The 18,054-nt window shown below is 24.3% G+C and overlaps 1 protein-coding gene across 1 annotated transcript in view; it reads left to right on the top strand.

The window, feature by feature from the left end:
* LOC111634878 (plexin-A2-like) overlaps positions 1–18,054 on the top strand; it is a 36,676-nt gene that overhangs the window by 6,032 nt on the left and 12,590 nt on the right. The window contains exons 6-12 of the mRNA XM_023379715.1: positions 1,501–1,631; positions 2,818–2,877; positions 5,444–5,521; positions 5,600–5,666; positions 10,657–10,803; positions 11,158–11,347; positions 16,742–16,845. Coding sequence (XP_023235483.1) covers positions 1,501–1,631; positions 2,818–2,877; positions 5,444–5,521; positions 5,600–5,666; positions 10,657–10,803; positions 11,158–11,347; positions 16,742–16,845 — 777 coding nt within the window. The remainder of the gene's footprint in view (positions 1–1,500; positions 1,632–2,817; positions 2,878–5,443; positions 5,522–5,599; positions 5,667–10,656; positions 10,804–11,157; positions 11,348–16,741; positions 16,846–18,054) is intronic.

The following is an 18,054-nucleotide window of genomic DNA, read 5'->3' as shown; positions in this document are numbered from 1 at the left end:
TATTGTTTAAAATAGTATCCTGTAGAAACTACACACTTTTTCACATACTCATGAAATTTTCAGAAACGTTTTTAAAATCTCATCATCTTAAGTTACATTACAATTGATGTCAACTATATCCTCAAATTAGCTATCTATTAGTATTTTATTTCATTTTGCAGAATAAGAAATAGACTACGAAAAATAAGAAAGATGGTTTAATTCTGTAAACTGCACTTTGCCAAAAATTTCTTATTGCTTTAGAATGAATTTATGCATTGTTGTGAAGCAGAAATCTGTTTGTGCTTACAAGTAAGAATCTATTTGGTCCACCAGGGGACTTACCTTAGACAAAAGGTTGACTTTGTCTCACCTCAGCAGTTTGGGTCTTATCATCACATATGGAATCTTGTCTGAATCAAATCCCTTTTTCCAAAATCTGAGACTTATTCAACAGATTCCTTCATTCAAATCAATAATATCAGCATTGTTTTGACTTTTAAAATTGAAATTTTTTCTTATTTATTGTTATTTTATATTACCAAACATATTTTATTTTTTTTCTCTCATTTTTATTCAATTTACAATTAATTTAATGTTAATTCTTTGCTGAATTACTATAAACAATGTACTGATTTACATATTTATATTATGTAAATCAGTATGTAAAATTACTAATGACTGCATAAGAATAATAAATGTATATGAATGCAATTTTAGAAGAAAACATATTGCTTGGCTTTGAAAAACATAAAATCATGTTTCTGTGCTTTTACACAATGTGTTGTTTATAATGAAAATCATTTTTAGAACTTAACTGACAAACTTTAAAATTAAAATAAATGTAAAAAATAATTTTTATTAGAATTCTCAAAATGCTGATAATTTTATTTAGTTAACTGATTTATTTAGAATTGTTTTTATATAACAAAAGTGATTAGTAAAATAATTTTTTTGTCAGTTTAGCCTTATATAAAAATGATTATTTTTTAATGTGGCATTTTTTTGCATACATTGCAAGACTTTATATGTATATATAAAATCTTACAAGATTGATTACAATGCATAAATCAATGTATAAAAATGTATACACATATACATATAAAATCTTACTTTTATATTGTTTAATTATATTGATCATTGACCAATTGAATTTTATAACATATATATTAGATGTGTATACATTTAATTAACATTGTACTGGACATTGTAATCAATGAACTTTATTCATGCATTGCAGTATGTTTGGTCTGTGATATATAATTATACAATTATTTTCTTTCATTTTTTTAATTCTAAAAATAATGAAAGAAAGAAAAAGAATATTGTTTTCAATCTTTGATTTCTGAATACTGTCATTAATATTTTCATATGGTTTATTTTTATAAATTTATGTTTGTGTAAAGTTATATATTTATATTTGTTTTTTCTATTTTTAATAAGTGAAGCAAAGGTAAAATAATAAAACAAATACTTAATTAATTTATTTATTAATGCCTGTTTTTATTTATTTATTAACAGTTGGATCCATTGAAGAAACCATACATTGAAAAAGGATTACGATTATTTGGCCAACTTATTATGAACAAAATATTTCTTTTGTTATTTATTCGTACTTTGGAATCGAACAGATACTTTTCAATGAGAGACAGGTAATAAATATAGATGTATTTATAGTAATAAAATGAAGTAATGAAACTTTAATAATTATTCATATTTATTATATAATGCTAAGAACTTAATTTTCTTTGAGAAGTCAAATAAAATTTATNACAGCATCTCGTCTGCCCCGGGGCTACGACCGACGCCGAAGTTCTCACACTCCGCATCTTCGAGGGAAGAAATTAGTGAAGGACTGTCGATTGCCGATGTAAGCATATATGTTAACAAATAAACGGCTTTCTTGTGTAAAACACTTGTCGTCATTTGCCTCCTCCGTCACTGCCCACATACAACCTTCCCTTAGGTCCATCCTGACGCGGGATTAATAGATCCCACCTAAGAGACGGCATCCTTACACAGTTGCCGTGAAGTGGGTTTCAAAACCCTTTTCTTTCCCCGGATCGGCCATCTTACACTATAATTAAAGTGAGTTTAAATTTGGATATTTTTTATAACAGAATGTTTGTAAATCAATAAGTTTCAAATTGTTAGTTGTTATGGTAACAAAATGATTCTTGTTTGGAATTCAAAATATAAAATTTCTAGGATATTTAGAATATTTATATAAATATTATTGACAGCAGAACAGTCCCAAAAATATTTCAAACATATGTTATTAGACTTCTTGAAGAAGGTTTGTATGGTGTTATATGTAGGTTATGGAGTGACTGTTTCTTAGTTTAAAAGTTAATACAGCAAAACCTATCCAAAACAGAACCTGAATAAAAAAAAATCTGCATAAATGGAAAAATTCTTCAGAACAGGGTGATTTTTCTATGTTAAAAAAACTGTTCAATACAGAAACCTGCCAAACAGAAAAAACATTTTGTACTATGTGATTCCTGTTTATACAGGTTTTATTGTATTTATTATTATTTTTTATGTAATAATTAATAATTTAAACAGTTATAATTAAAAGTTAAAAATTACAGCTGATTTTATAGCATAGAGAAGAAAACTTTTATAGAATACAATTATAGAAATTGCAACTGCTTTTAATTTGTTTACCTTTGATTCTTAATTATATGATTGTAATAATAATTCATGTAAATCATGTTAACATTTTTACATTTTTTTATAATAGGATAAACTGTACTATTAGATATACATGTATATAAAACATAGGACTTATATTCTTATTATAAATGTCTTTAATTAGAACATTATATTTTATAGAGTAAATGTAGCATCTCTTATAATGGTTACACTTCAGGGAAAAATGGAATATTGTACAGAGTAAGTATGGTTTAAATGCTTTATTCAATAATTTTTAACTTTTTTATATTAATGTATAATATACAGTAGATTTTCATGCACTTCTAAATATTATAATTGAAACATAAAATGTTTATCTTATTTAATAGCATTAAATAAATTTAGAAATAAGTAAAATATTTGTTTAGATTTGAAAGATTGAAATTTTATAATTTGCCTAAGTGATTTTTTGAGCAAGATATGTACAGTGGGTGATCGGTTAACGAACATAATCTGTTCCAAGGCTTTGTTCATTAACCGATTATCGATTTACCATAGGTTTTTATGGGAATTTTATTAATTCGTTCTGGAGAATCCAAAAAATAAAAAATAAAAATTTTTTCTTACTATGTTTATTTATATGTAATAATAAAAATACATATATACACAGTCTTACATTTTTATTAGTTTTTCCGTTTTTAGTGGTTAAAGAATCTGTCCAGTGTCGATTGCTTCTCTCTCTTATTCAGGATTTTTCAGAAGTAATTAATAGCATTGTCATTTAGAGATTCCCATGCTTATTATTTTGAACCTGGTTTGGATGCCATTCTAAGATCATTATTCTGACATCCTCCTACTACTATAATACAGAAGATCTTTAATAGCAGATATTGGCATTAATCCTCTTTTTCAAAATAAAACGTATTTTGCCAAGTTTCTTGGTGTTATTCATTCAAGAGTTTTTGGCGTTCTTCTGTCGTCAGATCCGTTTCAGGTTCCATTGTGAGCTTTTCAATGTTCTTTATTTCTCAGATGTGATTTTTGTTACTCCTTTAGCTGCTTGAGTCTTCTTGATTATACTGTATCTTTTTTAGATAAGATTGAACTGCGGCCTACTGTAGACCTGTTTGAGCCATACTGCCCAGCAACATCAAACATCTTCTGTCACTCTCTACCTTTGCTATTATACTATCACCTTTTGAAAATAAAAATTGATGTGAATCTTAGAGAGTGCCCGCCTGACAGTCTTGTGAATACTATAAAAAATTTCTTTCTGTCAGAAAAATAAAAAGCCGGAATTACAAAGGAGAGTTTGAAAGTTCGGAGGAATACTATTCGATCACTATATATACCAGGTTGAAAGTCAATGTCGACGTCTCCTGTGCTCTGAAAGGTTTTGAATTGTTACTTGAAGACAAGGAAAATCAATCAGTATTCGTCAATTTCTGTCGCTTCTTTTTATGTTTGTTCAGTGAAGTGTTCATTATCCGAACATGTGTTTGTTGTCTGATCATAAAAATCTTTCGCAAAAGTGTTCGTTATCTGATTTGTTTGTTAACCGATCTGTTTGTTAACTGATCACCCACTGTGTATATATTTGTATGTATGCAAGAGTATGCACATAAATTTTAGTAAGAATAAGTGTTTGCATTCATTGTATTTTGTTTTAAGTAAAATATATTTGTATAAAGATACTTTTTTTGAAATACAGTGATCAGATTAGTTTCCTGTAGACAAGTGTTATTAGTTTTAAAAAATGTAATTTTTAATGAATATACATAATGTAATTAAGTCTTCTCACATGTTTTTGTTTTAATTGATTTCTGATATAGTTTCAGTTTTGAATTGATTTGGTTTTTTTTTTCCTTTTTAAATTACATATTTATAATAGTCATTGGTTGAATTCTGTTTTCTTGGAGTTCAGAGTTACTTAGAAGCATTCACTTTAATACTGAATTACTTTTAGACTCTTTACTAGTCTCTTCAAAGGTGATTTTGAAAATTTTACTGATTTTAAATTGTTCAACAACAGCAGTTTTAATTTTGCAAATATTACCTGAAATAATTCTCATTTGATTTTCATTTTTATGTATTTATATTTATTTCACATTAGATATTATATTTAAGCAAGATATTAATTTAAATTTAAAATTTGAAATAAAAAAAAAATAATGAATAAATTATTTGATGTGTAACTTTAGCTTATCTTCAGAGTTAGTCATCAAATGTAGAATTATATAAATCAAAATATTCGTTTTAATTTTGCTATTATTTTTAATATCAGAGGATACTACATAAAATTTCTTGAAAAATTAAATGTTTATTATTTATATTGGAATTGATTATTGTATTATAATGTCTACTGTTTTGAAAATGTCATACATTTTCCTTCTTGATAAAAGTGTTTTTATAACTAAAATCTATAATTTATATAAATGAATGTTATTGTGATCTCTTTTAAAAAATACTGATATTGCATTTAGCTATCAATGAAAAACTAAAGTTTTTATCATTTCCATTGAAAAGTTTATTATATAATTTCTTCTTGAATATGAGAGGAACTATTGAATGTATTAAATTTTTTTAAAAATTAGAAAATATAAATTGTATGTTTAATTTCTTTGTAAGTAATTAAATGATCAGATAATAATTTTTATTCATTATGTTAATATATGAATATATAGTTTAATAGTTGTTATGATAAATAAAATTTCATTTTTTTTATCATTAAAATGATTTAAAAATTGATAAGATTACTTGATATCAATAGTTAACAGTGATTTGCTTTCATTAATTAATATTTTAATTATTAATGTTTTTTATTTAGTATTTTGAAAACATTATTAGCTGAATTAATTGAAAAATGTATTGAAGGTAAAAGCCATCCAAAACTTTTACTAAGAAGGCAAGTAATTTTTAATAATTATATTTGTAATTGTATTTCTGAAGATCAAGAAATAAAAATATTTGAATAATTTTACAGGACAGAATCAGTAGCAGAAAAGATGTTATCTGCATGGTTCACATTTCTTCTTTATAAATTTCTAAGGGTAAGATTATATGAAATTTATTATTACTTCTTCAGTATAGCAGATAAAATATTGAGATGTTTATATCATTTGATTAAATCTATGTCCTCATGAGTTAAATTTTTCCTACTTTATAAAGTACAGTACAGTATAAAGTACAGTAAAAGTACAGTATAAAGTATAAAGTACAGTAAAAGTACAGTATAAAGTATAAAGTACAGTAATACCCCGAACTTACGCGATAGGTGGGACCAAGCAATAACTGCGTAAGTTGGGCTATAATTTTGCAATTTGTGTAAAATCCAAGTCGGATGTATGTAAGCTAATAAGTGTTCTTGTTAATCTTATCTCGTCTTTTGATTCATTCATGATTGCAAGAAATCACCACACAGAGTCTCTCAAGTCTCCGTAGATATAACAAACACAGAAATAAATAACACAAAATAAATTGTAGCTATGTGTTGATTCCACGCGACACGTCCAAACATGTAAGCTGAACAATAGTGTGGGGGGAGTGAGTAATCAAGAGTTGCGTGGCGCTCAAACAAAAGACAAATCGATGAGATTTGAAAATCGCGTAACTCCAGGTTTGTGTAAGTTGAGGTATTACTGTATTTAATCTCATATTCTTGTTAAATTCTAGTGAATCTTACGATAAACAATCAAACCATGCAATGAACCATTCTCACGTGCATAGAGGACTTTGTTTGAAGTTGTCTAGTTTAATTTATCATCTCTTTGTTGTTATTACACTTTTATTAATTTTAACTCTTTTTTTATATGTTTACTCATTTACTTTTTATTTATGTATATTCTATATAGTATTTGTATTTTAAGTTATTTTCAGAAGTAATTAATAGCATTGTCATTTAGAGATTCCCATGCTTATTATTTTGAACCTGGTTTGGATGCCATTCTAAGATCATTATTCTGACATCCTCCTACTACTATAATACAGAAGATCTTTAATAGCAGATATTGGCATTAATCCTCTTTTTCAAAATAAAACGTATTTTGCCAAGTTTCTTGGTGTTATTCATTCAAGAGTTTTTGGCGTTCTTCTGTCGTCAGATCCGTTTCAGGTTCCATTGTGAGCTTTTCAATGTTCTTTATTTCTCAGATGTGATTTTTGTTACTCCTTTAGCTGCTTGAGTCTTCTTGATTATACTGTATCTTTTTTAGATAAGATTGAACTGCGGCCTACTGTAGACCTGTTTGAGCCATACTGCCCAGCAACATCAAACATCTTCTGTCACTCTCTACCTTTGCTATTATACTATCACCTTTTGAAAATAAAAATTGATGTGAATCTTAGAGAGTGCCCGCCTGACAGTCTTGTGAATACTATAAAAAATTTCTTTCTGTCAGAAAAATAAAAAGCCGGAATTACAAAGGAGAGTTTGAAAGTTCGGAGGAATACTATTCGATCACTATATATACCAGGTTGAAAGTCAATGTCGACGTCTCCTGTGCTCTGAAAGGTTTTGAATTGTTACTTGAAGACAAGGAAAATCAATCAGTATTCGTCAATTTCTGTCGCTTCTTTTTATGTTTGTTCAGTGAAGTGTTCATTATCCGAACATGTGTTTGTTGTCTGATCATAAAAATCTTTCGCAAAAGTGTTCGTTATCTGATTTGTTTGTTAACCGATCTGTTTGTTAACTGATCACCCACTGTGTATATATTTGTATGTATGCAAGAGTATGCACATAAATTTTAGTAAGAATAAGTGTTTGCATTCATTGTATTTTGTTTTAAGTAAAATATATTTGTATAAAGATACTTTTTTTGAAATACAGTGATCAGATTAGTTTCCTGTAGACAAGTGTTATTAGTTTTAAAAAATGTAATTTTTAATGAATATACATAATGTAATTAAGTCTTCTCACATGTTTTTGTTTTAATTGATTTCTGATATAGTTTCAGTTTTGAATTGATTTGGTTTTTTTTTTCCTTTTTAAATTACATATTTATAATAGTCATTGGTTGAATTCTGTTTTCTTGGAGTTCAGAGTTACTTAGAAGCATTCACTTTAATACTGAATTACTTTTAGACTCTTTACTAGTCTCTTCAAAGGTGATTTTGAAAATTTTACTGATTTTAAATTGTTCAACAACAGCAGTTTTAATTTTGCAAATATTACCTGAAATAATTCTCATTTGATTTTCATTTTTATGTATTTATATTTATTTCACATTAGATATTATATTTAAGCAAGATATTAATTTAAATTTAAAATTTGAAATAAAAAAAAAATAATGAATAAATTATTTGATGTGTAACTTTAGCTTATCTTCAGAGTTAGTCATCAAATGTAGAATTATATAAATCAAAATATTCGTTTTAATTTTGCTATTATTTTTAATATCAGAGGATACTACATAAAATTTCTTGAAAAATTAAATGTTTATTATTTATATTGGAATTGATTATTGTATTATAATGTCTACTGTTTTGAAAATGTCATACATTTTCCTTCTTGATAAAAGTGTTTTTATAACTAAAATCTATAATTTATATAAATGAATGTTATTGTGATCTCTTTTAAAAAATACTGATATTGCATTTAGCTATCAATGAAAAACTAAAGTTTTTATCATTTCCATTGAAAAGTTTATTATATAATTTCTTCTTGAATATGAGAGGAACTATTGAATGTATTAAATTTTTTTAAAAATTAGAAAATATAAATTGTATGTTTAATTTCTTTGTAAGTAATTAAATGATCAGATAATAATTTTTATTCATTATGTTAATATATGAATATATAGTTTAATAGTTGTTATGATAAATAAAATTTCATTTTTTTTATCATTAAAATGATTTAAAAATTGATAAGATTACTTGATATCAATAGTTAACAGTGATTTGCTTTCATTAATTAATATTTTAATTATTAATGTTTTTTATTTAGTATTTTGAAAACATTATTAGCTGAATTAATTGAAAAATGTATTGAAGGTAAAAGCCATCCAAAACTTTTACTAAGAAGGCAAGTAATTTTTAATAATTATATTTGTAATTGTATTTCTGAAGATCAAGAAATAAAAATATTTGAATAATTTTACAGGACAGAATCAGTAGCAGAANTATCTTTTGCCTCTGTTCCTTCATGCACTTTTGATTTTCTTCTTTCTGATATATTTTCAGATTTTATATTTGATAGTGAGCTATCATTGTTTTCATGTGAGCATTTATGATTTGTGACTTTACCTAAATGGTTTTTAGCTTTTTTCAGAAGATTTTTTGCTGCATTTTCACTAGAATGTCTATGCTGATTATGTTGAAAAGAATTTAATGAATCTGTTTTGTTATTTGATTTTATAGTATTCTGAATTTTATCACATGAAACATCTGTTTTCACTATTTGTTTTGACTCACTAAATATTAAATTACTCCTTGATATGTTTTCTCGTTTCCAGAGTCCACTCAAACCATCTTTAATCATTTTATTATATGATTTCCATTGTAATGTTCTCATTCCAAATCTGGTTCTTCGTATTTCTGATTCTGTTGATAGAGAATCGTATTTTTTTGTGAAATCCCTGCGGGTTTTATTTTCTAGTTTATATTTAGAGTAAATTTTTCTAGAACTTGAAAATCCTTCAAATTCTTCCTCCTAAAAAAATATGAATTTTGAATATTACATTCTTTACTTTCAAATCTATAAATCCAGTAACAAAAAATAATTTAATAACTGAACTAACGTTTCGATCTTCTAGATCATCATTGTAAAAATATTGTAATTAATAGTAGAGACAAAGTGCTATCATTGCATGCATGGAGGGCATTGTTTGAAGTTGTCTAGTTTAATTTATTCTCTTTTTTGTTATTATTACATCTATACTAATTTTAACCTTCTTCTGTTATATGTTTATTCATTTATGTAACATACTTTTTATTTAAATTCATTTTGTATAGTATTATTTATTTTAGTTTATTTTAGGTTATCTTCTTTAGATATTTTAACTATTTTTATGTATTTATTTTTAATTTTATGTTACATATTAAGCAATCTATATATTCAATCCTTGTGCATGTAATATGTAATATGATTCAAATTGTTTGATTGTTTGTATTTTTAAAGATATTTTCTGTTCACACATAGACCAGAGTATAGTGCTTATGTCAGACCAAAGTCAAGGCATGACTACAGAAAATAAATGTTTTGTTTGTATATTTATCCATGTTTATAACTCAGTTGCCCACATTGAGTCAGATTCTGTTTATGGATCACTCTGCTTTATTTCTCTGAATAGACCTTACTGGCATCCTACTGGAAGCATATGCTCCCGTTGGCATCATTCTATTGTTCATTGGAAATACTGAGCTTTCCTGATAGTCTGGAGATTTGGAAGAAAATTATTATTGTTATTATACTAACACTTTAAACATGATTATTTTGTAAAGAATACAGAACGAATAAGGTTTAAAACTCATTTTATACAAAAACAAAATAAATAATAATGTTATAAACAAGTAAAAAATAATAATAAATAGAGAATGAAGCATTTTTATTAAAAGTTATGTTATATTGAATTCTTACACTATTTATTATTTATTGTAACAATAAACAAACAATTCTACATGTTTCTTGTTTTTTAAGATGAACAACTTTGATAAATGGTGAATCTACATCAAAACAATTTTCTTAAAAATTAATAAATTTATTGGATAATGCAAAATAATTAGTAATAGACTTTTTTAATACACTAATGAAGTTCTGTTAAATATAATCAAATGTTAATGGTCATAAATTAATATGACTTGAATATTTGATTTTGGACAGCTTGATGGTACAATTGATTTGAACATGTTTTTGAATAATTAATACATTTTTCAACATTGGAATATTGTTTATTTTTTACGAAGTTTACTTTTTTCATGCAAAATAAATGTAAAGTTTGAAATTATAATAAGAATAGATTACTTTATTAGATTTTTATAAAAGTAATAGTCAATTTAGAAATAATGTTTTATAAATACACTCTATTAATTTATTTGTTTTAGGAGTGTGCAGGAGAACCACTTTTCATGTTATATAGAGCTATTAAACAGCAAGTTGACAAAGGCCCAGTAGATGCAGTTACTAGTGAAGCTCGCTATTCTTTATCAGAAGAAAAATTAATTAGGCAATCTATTGAATATAGAGGAATGGTAAGTAATAAATTTATTTTACATTTTTTGTCACTTATATTTTTTAATCTTTGAAATGTACAAGCTATTGTTATAAATATTTTCTGTTAGAAGTTTATTATTTGGATAATAAATTACAAACTTTATATTTGAAAATGAACCAAAGTACTTAATAACCTGGAAATTTATTTAAAGAATATTTTATCAAGTTATATCTGAAATATTAGATATTAAATATTAGATAAACAATTATCTTTATTTTGAAAGAAATATAACTTTAGATAATTAAAAAGATATTACTATTTAATTTGTGTGATAAACAAAAATTTTTAGAAAGATTTCCTCTATTTACAATTTTCATAATTTTTTTTCCAGACAGTTTATGTTTCCATGTCTCCCCAGACAGCTTATGTTTCAGGCTTAGAACCACCAGGTGAAAATATCGAAACACCAGTTAAAGTTTTGGACTGTGATACTATTTCTCAAGTGAAAGAAAAAGCACTTGATGCAATTTATAAAAATACTCCTTTTTCACAACGTCCTAGCAAAGATGATTTAGATTTAGGTAAATTATAATTTATAAAATGGTTTAAAATATTTTCAGATATTTTATTAATGTGAATTTAAACTAAAATTTAGTAATACATTAAAATTTATAGTTATGTACAGGGTGGTTCATTTTAGTCAATCTACTGAAATTTCTTGAAAAATATGCATCTTACAGGAAAAAAATCATTAAAAATGTTAGAGGCTTCAAAGGGACCACAAAGTGAAGCCATTAGATGGTGTTAAATCAGTGAAAACAGGGCCAATTTCATTTTCTTAAATGGAACCNATTTATCATCTTTTAACATAAAAATTAGTCTAAAATAAATATTTTTATTTTGAACTATACAATTTAATAATGGAATTTTATTACAACTTAGTGAATAATTGAATAAATGTTATTATTTTTAAGTTCTTATATATTATAGATTTATAGTGAAATCATATAATTTTATGATAGACAATTTGTTTGGCTGGAAAATAGCCAAGTGCTTCAATTTGGCAATATGTGAAATTAATATAAAACATTACATCAAGCTATAACTACAGTGAAATTCTAATTAATTAAGTAATAATACTCTAAAAATTATGAAATGATTAAAACTTAAATACTACATATTTTATTCAATCATATTCAAATAATCTTTATAAATTTATATAAGAGTACAAAAATTTTTTAATTGATAAAATCTAATGTTAAATTTAAGATAAAAATTTAACATTTATTAATTTATTAACAGATATGTTTTTAAAGAACTTTAATTTTCTTTGTTATTTAGAATTTCTTCAAATTTTTTGAATTTTATTCATTTGACATGTATACATTCACATATATACATGTAGTAACTAAGTATAACTTAACAAATACTGTATATCAATTAGCCAAACAGTTAGAAATCATTGACTTTTGTTACAACTAGTATTGTTGTATTGTAATTCAAAATTACATTCATATCTGGAGATGATTTGAAATGAAGTGGTATGCTACCTGACTTGCAAAGATCAAAGGTTTAAATCCCAAGCCAGATCAATCTTTTTCTTCTGGAAGTTTCTAAATTATTTATTAATTAATATATTTTAATTGAATTATAATTTAAAACTAGTCAATGGTTTTCATCTATTTGGTTGATTGATAAATATTATGTTCATTTAATACTTAATTTATTAAATTTCAAAGTTTGTTTAATCAATTTAAAGTAGAACAAAGAAACTCATATGAAATTTAAAATAATTAAGAAAAAATCAACATATCTTTAATGATTTATACATCATAATATGCATGAAAAATGTAATGGTGTTCAGATACACTGAATATTTAAATAAAGAACTTTATTTTTCCTCAATTTAAATGGATTTTGGATGATGACTATTGAATTGCAGATACAAAGAAATATAGGAATATGTTAATTCAGAAATAAAACAAAGTTTTCTGTTTTGTCAATTATTTTATACATATCAGATTGTAGAATTATACCAAAATTTATGAATTTACAAAATAGGTATGACTTGTTTTGATTACAAGATTTATGATTATACAGATATTATTATTAAATTTTACCATAAAACAATAAACTTATTGAGAAAAACATTGTTTTGAAAATATTAAAGTTAATGCTATAATAATTTTTAAGAATAAAGTCTTTTTATTTTTTATTTTTATTTTTTAGTTTTTCATATAAAAACTTAAATAAAATTTTTGCCTTTATACCGTATTGCCTCAAATTTAAAATGCATTATTTTGTATTTCCAAACAAATTTTCAGTACATCCTTAATTCAAGATGTTTCTTAAATTGTGAGTATTCTTTGTCACTCTTCAAAAATTCAAAAAATAATGTAAATTTTATATTTTATTTTAAATATATTATTAATGTTTTCACTCTGTAATAAATTCTTTTAAACTATATTTATTTTTAATTATCATTCAATTTCTTTCCTCAAAAATGCTTTTTTAAAGATGGAGTGTATGTAAAATTTGAAGCAATATGGTAAATGTCTATGTAAAATTTAAGAAATTATATTTTATTTATAAATAATTTAATTTTAATTTGATAAAATTGAGAGATTTTCAGCAATTTCTACATTTACTTCATATTATTTAAATTTTATTTTTATTATTATTAATTTTTTTTATAAAAGTAAAGTATATTTAATATTAAAATAAGATGTAGGACTATATAGCAATAATTAAATTTTCAAAATTACAGTACAGTCTTGTTTTAAATTGGGATATCAGCAGGTATTGTGTAAAACAAATTTTTTAAATTTGTACTCTGTTCCAAGAGTACTAGCTGATTACTTAGATGCTTATGTAATTATTTCTAATAAACGAAAAAACATTGAAATATGTTTGATGCCATCTTGCTGTTGTGGTTTCAGTTCAGTCAGTGTCAGAAGTGTTAGATTAATTTTACACAAAGTGCATAAAGTATACAGGGCATTAAGAGTGGGGGGAGTTGGGGATTTTTTCCTGAGCCTGGAGAAAACTTAGTGACTTATAGTGGTTTCAAACCCTATAAATTAATGTTATTTTATTTTTACAAACAAAACGTGAAATATTTAAGACTGCCTTTAGTTAATAAAGAAACATTCTACATATTTTGTTAAAAAAAAACGGGCAAAAGAGTCCCACTAAGGCAAAAAGAGGACCTTTTCTACCCCAGTCCTCATACAAGTTCTCTGCAGCCCTGAAAATTATACATAAAAATTTTTCTACTTTCTTCAAGGTCTGTTAAAACTTTCAATTTTCATTTCATCTTTATAATTATTTTCCAAAGACAGGTTGTAAAAAATTGCTTCTAATTTTTGTACCATTATTTTTGCTCCACTGAATTTGTGTCTATCACTGGCAGAGTGGATAAAACCACTGAATACTATAAATTGGTCATGGGTTCATACCTCACCAATGTGCTGGCCACATGACATTTTCTGGGTTTTATTCACATTAGTAACACCTAAATAGAGACATTCCCATAAAAGACTTCCTGGAAGGCATTCTCCCTCAACAGATTGTCCATGTGTTACATTGTTATAAGCAAATAAATCATCCTACACAGAATTTCATAATAAAAGTAGTTAGCATGTATATTATTAGTCAGAATTATTCATGTACATTTAAAGGTTAATTTAACCATTTTCCATTGTGAAAACATAAATTTACATGTTATAGTTACATCTAAACAATCCAATGTAAAACAAGACTATTGTAACTTTTTTAAAATAAGATCAAACTTAATTTAATGTTTTAAAAATGTTATTTTATACCTTAAATAAAACTTTGAAAATATTAAATTAAAATAAAATTATAAGAATCTAATTTAGAAATTTTAAAGTTACTAAAGTTTAATAACTTATTTGTATTTTTATTCATAAAGCTTTTAGTCCTTTTTCCATTTTAGAATTTTATTTTTTTATAGCTATGTATTTTTCAGCTATTAATCTGGACTTATCATACCATGATTTCTGAGGAAACTTAATTTGTTTTTCCCACCCTTTTTATTTCTTAGTAAAATCTAAACTCCCAAGATGTACATTTTGGGGTTTCTTTACCCTTCTTCAGTTGAACCATTACATTTGGATCTAAAAAAATATACATAATTAAGAATTTTTTCATATAATGTTACTTAAATATGTGTATTATTGTAGCTCTTATAATATCCAGGAATATTAATGTGATTAGTGGATTATGCATTATCTTATTAGTGATCTGATTTCTTGATACATTTATATTAAAACTTTGCCATATTTTCCTTTGCATTATTGTAAATTTTTAAAAATACATAAGTTGAAAAAATTGTGTAGAATCTACTAAAAAAATATAGTGATGAAAGTTTAGTATAGAAAGTATGGTGATGATATAGTGATGAAACTTTTTCAAGAATCTCATTAAAGAATTTTTATTCAGTCAACAAAACCTCTTTAGCTTCTTTTTACTTAAATAGCATATTCTGCTCTATTGTAGTACTGTACATACAATGCTTAAATATTAATAACAGATTTTTAATAATACTTATATTTGATATGACTTTCAAATAAAATCTGTTAATGTTTAATTTGGATAGATATTTAAAAAGTTAAAATAAATTTTAAAACATATATACATAATATTTTGAAAATATTTTTTCTAACTTTAAAAAATCTGATGACTACATTTTTATAACAATAAGTTTCTATTTATAATGTGTTTAAATTAAAAAGTTAGTTTTAAAAAATATTCAAAAGTAACTGTTTGTATTGATTTGATGATCCTTTTTCTTCAAATTCTCCATTATTATATTGCCATTAAATTAAGCTATCAAAAAGGAAAGTGATTAAGGTCACTCAATGCACTCATGTAATATATAACTCAGCTTTTAAATTTTTTTGTATTAAGTTGTTTCATTGTCTTTTTCTTGATTTAAAACTTAAAAAGTAAGTTATATAGTGCACATTAGATTGATTTTGCATTGAATATTTTTATGTAAATGTAATCACAATACAATAGTTTCACACAAAAAAATGTATAAAATCAAAATAGGTAAAATATTTAAAAATGACTATCATTTTAATTAAATAGATGACAGAGAACGATTTTTCTAATTTAAAATTTACAAAAATTAGAAGAAAACACTAAAATAAATCAAAGGTGTCTTTACATTTTATCCTTTTTTTATACCTTAAGAATGTAAGTCTTAACTTTACATTAACTGGATTGATAACTATAACTAAGTAACCAATCAAAATCTTGATAATTCCAGTAAATAGTTTAATGTAAATTTAGCAAACATTTTCAATCTTACATAAGATCTGTTTCAGGTCAACAACATTCTAAATTGGAATGCACAGAACTAATTTCAAAATTTTTTATGTATAACAGTATTATAATCAATTTCTTATTGGAAAAAATAGAAGTTGACCAACTAAATTAAAAATTAGAAAAAGCACATCATTAATAATTTAATTTGCCTTTTTAAAATTTTTATCGAAATTTTATTGAAAATTATAATCTTCGTCACATTTATGTGTAATGTTAAGTTATATAGGACCTGCTCATTTGCCAAATCGATTAAGTTTACAAAATGAAAAGTAGAGAAATTAATAAAATAATATGAATTGTTTTTTTACATTTAAATTTAAATAAACATTGTACAATGTATTATTTTAGGCATAGCTTTTATCTAACAACATATAAAATAACAATTATTTCAAGGATATACTATTTTTACATTTTTTGCATAACTAAAAGAATTAATTGATTTGATCTATGAATGGCTCATATATAGAGCATATACTAATAATTAGTGATATTAAATTAATATTCATTATGTAATTTTGTAACAAATTTACTATTTTTATTATTTAAATATAATTTTTTTTTTAATTATCCATATAATTTTTGAACTATTTGATAAAATTTTTCAGTTTTGCTTTTCACAGAGTGGAGAACAGGAACATCAGGCAGAATCACACTTTCTGATGAAGATGCTACAAGTAAAATGGAAAATGATTGGAAAAGAGTGAATTCTTTAGCTCATTATAAAGTATGATATTCATTAATTCATAACAAATAAAAATATATTATATTTGTGAAAGTCACATCTTATGTTAGTGTTTCTCAACCTAATAATATCAAATATTGAATCAGACCTATTTAGAGATTGTTTCCTTTTAACAGAAAAATCATGGCATTATTCAGATTTGTACTCTTCTAGAATTGTAAAGATGGATAATATTCAGAACATTCTTTAAGAAGCTTAAAAATTGCTTACGTTAAATTGTTTACATGATATGCTATTTTATCGTTAAGAAATTAAATTATGATATAATTAAAAAATTTGAGATTAAGTTTTAAATTACTGACGATGAGATGATGTATCATGAAAAAATTTTGGCATAAATAATTTTTAGGTTCTCAAAGCTTTATTGTTTTTCATAAATTCAATATATAGTTATTATTTACTATTGCTGAGGATTATGTCATGTTTTTTGATATATTAAAAAAAAAACACCATTTAAGAAAGGTTGATAAACACTGCACTAAATTATGACAATTATTTAACAAAATAAAAATATACAGATATTTACTTTGTATCAAAATGAATTCATAATCTAACTTAGATATTGTTTTCAGTTTATTCAGAGTTAAAAATTTATAAACACATCCTAACAATTTTGAATTTGGAAAAGTAGTCTTTATATATTTAAAATAATTGTCAAAAATTGATATAAAATTCTAAGTTTTAATTATTTTTTAAGCATCTGAAGAGAAGATTTCAAAATTCAAATTATTAAGAATGTGTTTTTAAATATTTTTACTCCAATAAAAGTATTTTTAATAAGTAAAGATAAGCAAAGATGGAATTTAATTCAATTTCATAACTTAAAAATCTGATTCAAGAAAGTTAGCATATAATATTTGAAATATTTTCAGAGATATTTTATTTCCATCTTTTTCTATGATAAAATTTGGAATTATCTATGGAACATTATGAAAATGGTGGTAAATGAACTACAAATTTTANATGATAAAGAATTTTAATCAAAAATAAATGTTCTGTAAAATTGGTGTTCTTTTATAAAATTTAAACAAACAATCCAATGTTAGATTCTACTCTTTTTGACAAATTCAATAATAAAAATATTTTATTTTGAGAAAACTTTCACTTTATACTGGTAAACTGAAGTTGGTCAAAATGGTCTGAAAATACTTGTAAGTATATAACAGAATTTCTTCAAAGTAAATAATTTTT

The sequence above is a fragment of the Centruroides sculpturatus genome, unplaced genomic scaffold, assembly GCF_000671375.1.
Source record: "Centruroides sculpturatus isolate CEXI.00-Female unplaced genomic scaffold, Cexi_2.0 scaffold862, whole genome shotgun sequence".
Taxonomy (NCBI): domain Eukaryota; kingdom Metazoa; phylum Arthropoda; class Arachnida; order Scorpiones; family Buthidae; genus Centruroides; species Centruroides sculpturatus.
This window is presented reverse-complemented; position numbering and strand designations above follow the sequence as displayed.